Below are 9,425 nucleotides of genomic sequence, written 5' to 3'. Positions count from 1 at the left end.
GTCTTGATCTCTTGACCTCATGATCTGCCCACCTTGGCCTCCCAAAGTGCTGGGATTACAGGCATGAGCCACCGCACTTGGCCTGTTTACATCTTTAACCACATAACAGGTGGGTTATCCTTGTCCCACTCCCAAAGAAGGATGAAATGTTTCCTATCACTTCTTTATGGAGAAGTGGGCCCCAGTCTTGGCCAGAGGGGACCTGAGTTCTGGGCTCTTCTTTGCCACTGCCTTTCTGGGAACTTCTGAGTGACTCTCCCTTTTGGGCTTCAAGTTCCTCATGTGGGAAGAGTCCTTGGTTATAGTGGACAGAGGAGTTTGGCTGCTTCTTCTAGTCCAAGGGCTAATGGGGAAAAGAGACTGGAGAGGTCCCTGAGATGTAACAGGTCCCCAGTGATGGCCACCTACTGAGACCAGGCATTTGGGGATCCACAGGGGTGCAAGACAGTCCTTGCCCTTGACTCAGGGAAGAAATTAATGCTCTGAAAAAGTTAGCCTCTCAAAATGGGCAGGGGAAGAGCCCAATAAGAAACAGAAGTGAAAAGCACCCTAGGAAGAAGGGAGGTAATGGGAAGCAGTCAGGGAGGGCTTCCTGGAGGGTCTGCTTGGGCCTCGAGGATCAGCTACAGCTAACTTTTATGACAGACAGGTAGGATTTGGATGTGAGGGAATTGAAACAGGACGAACATTACGAGAATCCCAAGGCTGCTGTTCCTCCAGGGATCTTGGGCTCCCACCAGCTGCACTCCAGGAGCTGTCACTTCTGCACCCTCATTGATCTGTTCTAAAGGTCCCTGCCTTCCTACTTCCTCCCCAGCAACTCATCCCCCTGTTGTTCCCCTCTCCACCAAGCAAGCTCCCAGGAATATTACTTCGAGACCCAGCCTCAGTACCTCCTTCTAGGGGAGACCACACTTAGCCCCCAAGGCTGGATTGCAGCTCTCTCCCCTATAGCCTCTAAGAGTGTAGAGGGGTGAGGGGGACATTCCTTTATCACAGATCACCTTATCACCTGCTAGCTTGCAACCCTCCACTGGCCTTTGATTTCAGGGAGGACATGGGCTGTGTCTGATTGTCCCCATCCCTTGGCCAGGGACCAAGCCTTAGAGAACTGGCTAAGACAAACCCCTACCCACATCCCAGGGTCTCCAGACAGGGGACACCATTGTGGAGTTGGGGGATTACCAGTTCCATCTGCCTTGTAGTCGTCAGGGAGGAGTTTGTCCTGCCGGTAGCCCAACACGAAGGCCAGGAAGGAGAGGATGAGGGCATCGCCAATGCTGAGGATGGCCAGCATGAAGGCCCAGCGGATGGTGCAGTGACCCAGCGTGTACTTGCCCGTCTGCTCCCCACACATGCGCCGTACCTCACTTGAGTCCCAGCCGTCAGGGTAGACCAGGCAGCCAATCATTAGACCTGTGGCTGAGGGAGAAGGAGGGGTGCAGATGGCATCAGGCTGAGTGTGCCCAGTCCACTACCTCCCACTTTGCACTGCTGTTATATTGTCACCTCCCTTCTCCTTCTGTTAACAGCCTCAGGAGGCATGAGAGGTAGCTTCTACCATCCTTCTTGCAGAACGCAGGTGAGAAAACTGAGGCTCTGAGAGTTAAAGCAACTGGCCCCTGAGACCCAGCGGTTGGGGCAGAGGCAGAGAGGTGAACTCCTCAGCCCAGGCAGGCTCTGCCACCACACCAGGTGGTCCTCCCAGGCCCTCAGCCATTCTCCTCACCTTGAACTCAACAACGTACCACCTGCCCTAGCTTCAAAGCCCTCCAGTATCTGGTCCCAGTCCAAAGAACTCATCACTGCTGAGATGCACATTTCTTCATACTTACAACATCTGTGAAATAAGTGTAATAAGAAAGTGTCGGCCAGGCACACTGGCTCACGCCTGTAATCCCAGCACTTTGGGAGGCTGAGGCGGGTGGATCACCCGAGGTCGGGAGTTTGAGACCAGCCTGACCAACCTGGAGAAACCCCGTCTCTACTAAAAATACAAAATTAGCCCGCCGTGGTGGTGCATGCCTGTAATCCCAGCTACTCAGGAGGCTGAGGCAGGAGAATTGCTTGAACCCGGGAGGTGGAGGTTGCAGTGAGCTGAGATCGCGCCATTGCACTCCAGCCTGGGCAACAAGAGTGAAACTCCGTCTCAAAAAAAAAAAAAAAAGAAAGTGTCTAGGCTGGGCGCGGTGGCTCACACCTGTAATCCCAGCACTTTAGGAGGTTGAAGCGGGCAGATTACCTGAGGTTGGGAGTTTGAGACCAGCCTGACCAACATGTAGTAACCCCGTCTCAACTAAAAATACAAAATTAGCTGGGTGTGGTAGCACATGCCTGTGATCCCAGCTACTGGGGAGGCTGAGGCAGAAGACTCACTTAAACCCTGGAGGCAGAGGTTGTGGTGAGCCGAGATCACGCCATTGCACTCCAACCTGGGCAACAAGAACAAAACTCCATCTCAAAAAGAAAAAGAAAAAGAAAGTGTCAAGCCGTGGCTGGATTATCAGTATTTTTTGTTTTTATAGTACATAGAATAACACTGTGTCCTACAACTCAGGTATCTTAAATTTGATGAATACAGGAAAGTTTTCCAGACTGTCCCTGGCTGCTTCCTTCAAAAGCCTTCCATTCAAGCAAACAGGTTTCCTCCTCACTCTTACCCAGTACAGCATAGTCCAGTTGCTACACGTCCCTAAATTTAAGAATCCCTTGGAGGCTGAGTGCAGTGGCTCATGCCTGTAATCCCAGCACTTTGGGAGACTGAGGCGGGTGGATCACCTGAGGTTGGGAGTTTGAGACCAGCCTGACCAACATGGAGAAACCCCGTCTCTACTAAAAATACAAAAATTAGCCAGGTGTGGTGGCACGTGCCTGTAATGCTAGCTGCTTGGGAGGCTGAAGGAGGAGAATCGCTTGAACCCAGGAGGCAGAGGTTGCGGTGAGTCGAGATTGTGCCATTGCACTCCAGCCTGGGCAATAAGAGTGAAACTCCGTCTCAAAAAAAAAAAAAAAAAAAATCCCGTGGAATCTTTAATGTTGGTTCCTTCACCTATAACCTATGCACAAAAAAATAAGGTAAAAAGCTAGTTCCTAGGTCATGGTTGGGTTCAATAATCTCTGTCTTCAAAAACACTCTTCCAGGTGATTTTCTCAGTAGGAAAAGCTGATAAACACTAGACTAGGCTGCCTGGATTTCAAGCCCAGCTCTGTACTACCTAGCTATGTGACTCAGAGCAAGTGACTTAAGCTTTCTTTTTTTTTTTTTTTTTCCTTTGAGACAGAGTCTGTCTCTGTCGCCTAGGCTGGAGTGCAGTGGCGCGATCTCAGCTCACTGCAAACTTCGCCTCCCGGATCCAAGTGATCCATCCCCCTGCCTCACCCTCCCGAGTAGCTGGGATTACAGGCATGTACCACTGCGTGCAGCTAATTTTTGTATTTTTAGTAGAGACAGGGTTTCACCACGTTGGCCAGGCTGGTCTTGAACTCCTGGGTTCAAGTGATCCACCCACCTCGGCCTCCCAAAGTGCTGGGATTACAGGCATGAGCCACCGTGCCCAGCCATACTTAAGCTTTCTTTGCCTCAGTTCCTCATCTATAAAACGGAGATAATAATAACCCCAACCTTCCTGTTGTGGTTACAGCAAGGTTCAAATGAGTTAATACTGGAAAAGAGTGTAGAACAGTGCCTGGCACAGACTTGGCCCTCCATAAGAGTTGACTGTGAGAGTTATTATCCCACTCTGTGCCTTCCTTGACTTAGTATTTACAGCTAAAAATTCTGTTGCCCCCACTTTCCCCCCACTTCTTCCATCCCTTTCCATCAAACCACTCCCTCAACTTAGCTTCTCTGGGGTGAAGCACAGACAGGTGACATAATTCAGGATGCAACTGGGGCAGCCCCAGGCACAGCTGCCCCATGGGCAGGGGGTGCTCCCCTTATCTGTGCCGCTTTCCCACAGGTCTGGAGGCTCTCTAGTCCCAAGGTTGTACCCTACTCAGAAGCCCCTCAGAGAAGCACCTCTTCGGGCCCAAAGTTACCTTCCCTGTACCCAGCTTGTTCTGCAAAAAAGGTCAGGGGGTCAAACAAATGCACAGTAAATGGAAATATCAGGATCCCACCTCCCCACCTAAATATACCACGCTTCCTCCAATTTTATTTTTTTTTTAGGAGAAGCTTATTTAGATAGTTCTTTATAGATCACAAAATACTTCATGTACATTTTGACCATGACCACTGTTCTGTGAAGTGGGCCAGCTATTAATATCCTCATTTTACAGATTAGAAAACTGAGGGCTTGGCCAGGCGTGGTGGCTCATATCTGTAATCCCAGCACTTTGGGAGGCTGAGGTGGGCAGATCATGAGGTCAGAAGATCGAGACCATCCTGGCTAACACAGTGAAACCCCATCTCTACTAAAAAATACAAAAACATTAGCCTGTACTCCCAGCTACTCTGGAGGCTGAGGCAGGAGAATGGCGTGAACTCGGGAGGCGGAGCTTGCAGTGAACCGAGATAACAATCCACTGCACTCCAGCCTGGGTGACAGAGCGAGACTCTGTCTCAAATAAATAAATAAATAATAAAATAATAATAATAATAAAACTGAGGACTCAGAGAAACCAGGTGACTTACCAGCCATCCAGTCATCCAGCTATGATAGGACCAAGGCCTGAATTCTCCATTCCTGACTTTCCTGACTTCAAAGTTTATTCCCTCCACCCCCAGAACATGACACCTCTCCCAGAAGCTGAATGTAATTAGTGGTGACATTTCAGACTTCCTACGTGTTCAGCGATAAACTAAGTTTTCAGGAAGATACCCACGGTGGAGGAGAGGGAGCCATCCACAGCTCGGTGGTGAAACCTATGTAGCCAGCCCTTCCCCGACTTGGTGTGAGTCCAGCCCTCCAGTGCCTGGCAGGGCCCCTGGCTTCAAGGGCAGAGGTGAAGGTGGGAAGGAGCTGCCCTTCCAGGCTTTGCATTCTCTCCATCACTGCCTCCCTTGGCCCCTCCCCTCCTGCACCATCTTCCTGTGGGGGCTCCATTAAAAAGCCCAGGGCCTCTGACCTGGAAACAGGTGTGGGTGCCACAGTCCCCTGTGAGCATTCCACCCGTCCACCCATGGTTCTGGGGACAGTGGGTGTCAGCCCCAGTTGTGGCATTTCAAGGTTCTAAGTAGAAGCCAGCACAGTGTTCTCAGGCCGAGTTACTTCCTCTCTCTGACTACCGTCCTGTTGTCTCTAATGTACCTGACTCATAGCCGCACTGTGAGGATTAAGTGTGATCATTTACAGAAAACACTTACTACGATGTCTTGTACATGGTAAGTGGCCAATTAATGTTAGTCACTGCTATTATTATTGACATTGGAGTCAGACAGAAGCTGCCTCAGTGACATGGATGCCATTAGAGCTGCTCATGAATATTCCAGATGCAAGGCAAGGTTGTACTTCCTTGCCCCGCTTTCTTGAGGTTAAGTGAGGCAATCTGCCTTCCTCTGGCCAATGACATGTGAGCAGAGATGTGTGTATTTCCGGGCCATGGCACTTAGCTGCAGTGGGAGACCTCCCAGAGCTCCCTTCCCTCCGATGCGAGGACAGCTGATGGTGACTCATGCCCCTAGCGATGGTCCCAGGAGAGAGCAGCGAGAGCAGAGTCCCCACCGATCCTCAGTTGGCATGGACCATAAGCAAGAAATACATAAACCTTTGTTCTAAGCCACCAAGATTTGGGAGTGGTCTGTTACTATGGCATCACTTCTCATGCTCACTGATAAAGTCGTTGTTTGTGTTTTTCACAGGTACTGAGCACCTACCACGTGCAAGGTGTTTTACATGCATTCTATTATCCCATCTTCACAGAACCCCAATGAAGCGGGTCCTGCTGCTATGTTCTACAGATGGGGTACAGTGGAATGTTTATTCCCCCCAGAATTCCTGTATTGAAATCCTAACCTCCAGCGTGGTGGTGTTAGGAGGTGGGACCTTTGGGAGGCAATTAGGTCATGAGGGTAGGGCCCTCATGAATGGGATTGGAACCCTTATAAAAGGGACTCCAGAGGGGAGGGGGAGCAGCTAAAGGTTGGTTAATGGATACAAAAGTATAGCTAGACAGGAGGAATAAGCTGTAGTGTTCTCTAGCACTGTAGGGTGACTATAACCAACAACAATCTATCGTATATTTTCAAATAGCTGGAACAGCAAATTTGAAATTATCCCAACTCAAAGAAATGTTTTAAATGTTTGAGGTGATGGATATGCTAATTACCTTAATTTTCTCAGTAGGAAAAGCTAGGAAACATTAGACCAGGCTGCCTGGATTTCAAGCCCAACTTGTATACATGTAACAAAATATCACACTGTAACCCATAAATATGTACAATTATCATGTCAATTAAAAATAATAATAAGGCCAGGTGTGGTGGCTCACGCCTGTAATGCCAGCACTTTGGGAGGCTGAGGCAGGTTGATTGCCTGAGCTCAGGAGTTCCAGACCAGCCTGAGCAACATGGTGAAACCTCATCTCTACAAAAATTAGCTGGGCGTGGTGGCATGCACCTGTAGTCCCAGCTACTTGGGAGGCTGAGCGGGGAGGATCACTTGAGCCTGGGAGGTCAAGGCTGCAATGAGCCATGTTCATGCCACTGCAGTCCAGCCTGGGTAAAAATAACAATTTTTGAGAAGCTGACTCAATAATAATAATCATCAATGCAAATAAATAAATAAAAGGAACCTCAGAGAGCCCTGTCACCCTCTTATCACTATGTGAGGACATCAAGAAGTCAGCAGTCTGCAGCCTAGAAGAGGCCTTCACCAGATATCTTGTGCTAATGCCATGCTGGCACCCATATCTCAGACCTCCAGCCTCCAGAAGTGTGAGAAATGAATTTCTGTTGTTTAAGCCCCCTGGTCTGTGGTAATTTGTTATGGCAGGCCTGACTAAATAGAACTAAGTAAAACTGACTAAGACATGAGGTTACCAAGACTCAGAGAAGACAAGCAGTTTGGCCTACCTGTGTTTCTAGGGGCTGGGACCACTCCCAGCCTACACCTGGCACCCAGAAGCCCAATTAATCTTGTTAAGCTGCAGCCCCACATCACCCAAGCATCAGTCTTCATCCTCCCCTGCCCCTGTCCCTTCCCTGCTCCCAGGCTTCTTGGCAAGGGTACTAATAAATGGATGTATCTCCCAGCTGCTGAATGTGGGACCCACCCACTCTGCATCTCTCCCTTCAGCTCATTTCCCCTTCTGCAGCACAGCAGAATGGAACATGACACCAGTCTTGCCTTCCCCAACTTAAATGTTGCATGAGATGGCACCTGGCCACCTCTGCTATCAGTGTCTCCAGCTCTGCGACCCAGATAGTGTCTGACTCAGATGGCCTGGCAACCCCTCCCACTCCTGGCACTGCCTGCTCACACATGGCACCTGTTGGGGGATGTTTCTGGAGAAGGGGGGTTTGCAGACAGCCTTGAGACTGAGAGAGATGATTGTGTCTCCAGCATCCCATAACCCTGATATGGAAGAACAGCTGGCAAGCATTATTAGGGTCTATTTCACTCCTCTTTGGCATAAAACTGCTAAATCTTCATTTCCCCTTTGTTCATATATATATATATATATAAAATGAATACACATGTTAAAGAATATATATATATACTCAATATTTATATTAAATCAGCTAATTTTTGTATTTTTTTGTAGAGACACAGTTTCGCCATGTTGCTCAGGCTGGTCTCAAACTCCCAAGCTCAAGCAATCTGCCCACCTCACCCTCCCAAAGTGCTGGGATTACAGGCCTGAGCCACTGCAGCTGGCCTTATTATTATTTTAATTGACATATATATGTCAATTATATATATACATATAAAATATATTATGTACATATATAAATATATAAACGTATACATAATACATATAATTTAATGTATGCATACATTAAATATATACGTGTATATATAAAATAGAGATAGGGTCTCACTATGTTGTCCAGGCTAGTCTTGAACTCTTGAACTTCTGGCCTCAAGCAGTCCCCTCTCCTTGGCCTCCCAAAGTGCTAGGACTACAGGCATGAGCCACTGTGCCTGCCCCCACCATCATTCTTGACATGGCCACTACCTACCTTGCTCCCCACTGCCCACCCCTGCCCCAGACTCTCCCTTATCATACAGAGAGACTACAGAGAAGAGGGAGGTGGCAATTTGCTCTGAAGCCATGGGGGGAACTCTGAAGCCATGTGAGTACCCTGGGTGCAAGATGTGGAATCAAAGATGAATCCCTTCCTACTTGTATGCTCAAAACGAGTTACCCACTAGGGGCCTTCTTTGTAAAATGGAGAAATACCCACCTCAATGGGTTTTGCTAGGGCTCCTCCAGATAATATATGTAAAGATATTTCATAAATCATTATACTTATGTAAATATGTGGCTCAGCAAAAACATCTTAGGAATACATCTAGTTTCTTGGGAACTGCTGCCTTAATTCTTCCAGGTCCTCAGTTGCCCACTGATCTGCTATAGCCTTGGCCAAGTCTGGTCCTCTCAGCAGCAGATCCCTCATCTATAGTTGGAGGGTGGATATAACTCTCTGGGGTCCCCTCCAACTCTGCAGTCTTGACTCTGTGTGTTTGGTGGCCTGGGATTCAGAGGCTTGTTTCAGTCTCCCTCTTAAAGATTACAGCATTTCTCTTTTTTTTTTTTTTTTTTTTTGACATGGAGTCTCGCTCTGTCGTCCAGGCTGGAGTACAGTGGCGCGATCTCGGCTCACTGCAGGCTCCACCTTCTGGGTTCACACCATTCTCCTGCCTCAGCCTGCCAAGTAGCTGGGACTACAGTCACCCACCCCACACCCAGCTAATTTTTTTTTTTTTTTTTTTTTTGGTCTTTTTAGTAGAGATGGAGTTTCACCGTGTTAGCCAGGATGGTCTCCATCTCCTGACCTTGACAGCACTTCTCATTCTGACCAATGATATCAAGATGGTTTCACTCTAGTTTCCAGTCCCTGGCACTACTCCTGGACATCTCACTGGCATGGACAGTTTGTGTGTGGTCCCTGAGGTGGGCAGGGACCAAGGTACCAGAGCCTGCAGCACAAGGTCTTAACCCTCTTCCTGGGCTACAGAGAAGAGCAAAATCACTTGGCACAAGGACCAAGAAGCCTTCCTGAGCTAGGAGCAGGAAAAAGGACCAGGGAGGTCTTGCCTCAGGACAAAAGTGGCTGCCTACCCCACAGTTTTATTTGTTTCATTTTATTTATTATTATTATTTTTAGAGACAGGGTCTTGCCATCTTGCCCAGGCCTGTCTCTTATACACATCTAGATGTGTATAAGAGACAGGTGATGCTCTCTCCCAAAGTGTTAGGATTATAGGTGTGAGCCACTGTGCCCAGCCCCCACATTGTTTTAAAGGACCCTAGGCCAGGTG

At 48.4% G+C, this 9,425-nt stretch overlaps 1 protein-coding gene across 1 annotated transcript in view; it reads right to left on the bottom strand.

Moving 5' to 3' along the window:
* Positions 1-299: 299 nt before the first annotated feature.
* Positions 300-9,425, bottom strand: part of LHFPL5 (lipoma HMGIC fusion partner-like 5) — a 12,469-nt gene continuing 3,343 nt past the window's right edge. Inside the window, exons 2-3 of the mRNA XM_011986888.1 lie at positions 1,186-1,422; positions 300-343 (exon numbers count right to left, since the gene is read on the bottom strand). Coding sequence (XP_011842278.1) covers positions 300-343; positions 1,186-1,422 — 281 coding nt within the window. The remainder of the gene's footprint in view (positions 344-1,185; positions 1,423-9,425) is intronic.

Source organism: Mandrillus leucophaeus, unplaced genomic scaffold (assembly GCF_000951045.1).
Source record: "Mandrillus leucophaeus isolate KB7577 unplaced genomic scaffold, Mleu.le_1.0 Scaffold3, whole genome shotgun sequence".
NCBI lineage: Eukaryota > Metazoa > Chordata > Mammalia > Primates > Cercopithecidae > Mandrillus > Mandrillus leucophaeus.
Note: the sequence above shows the minus strand (reverse complement) of the source record. Positions and strands in the feature narration are given on the sequence as shown.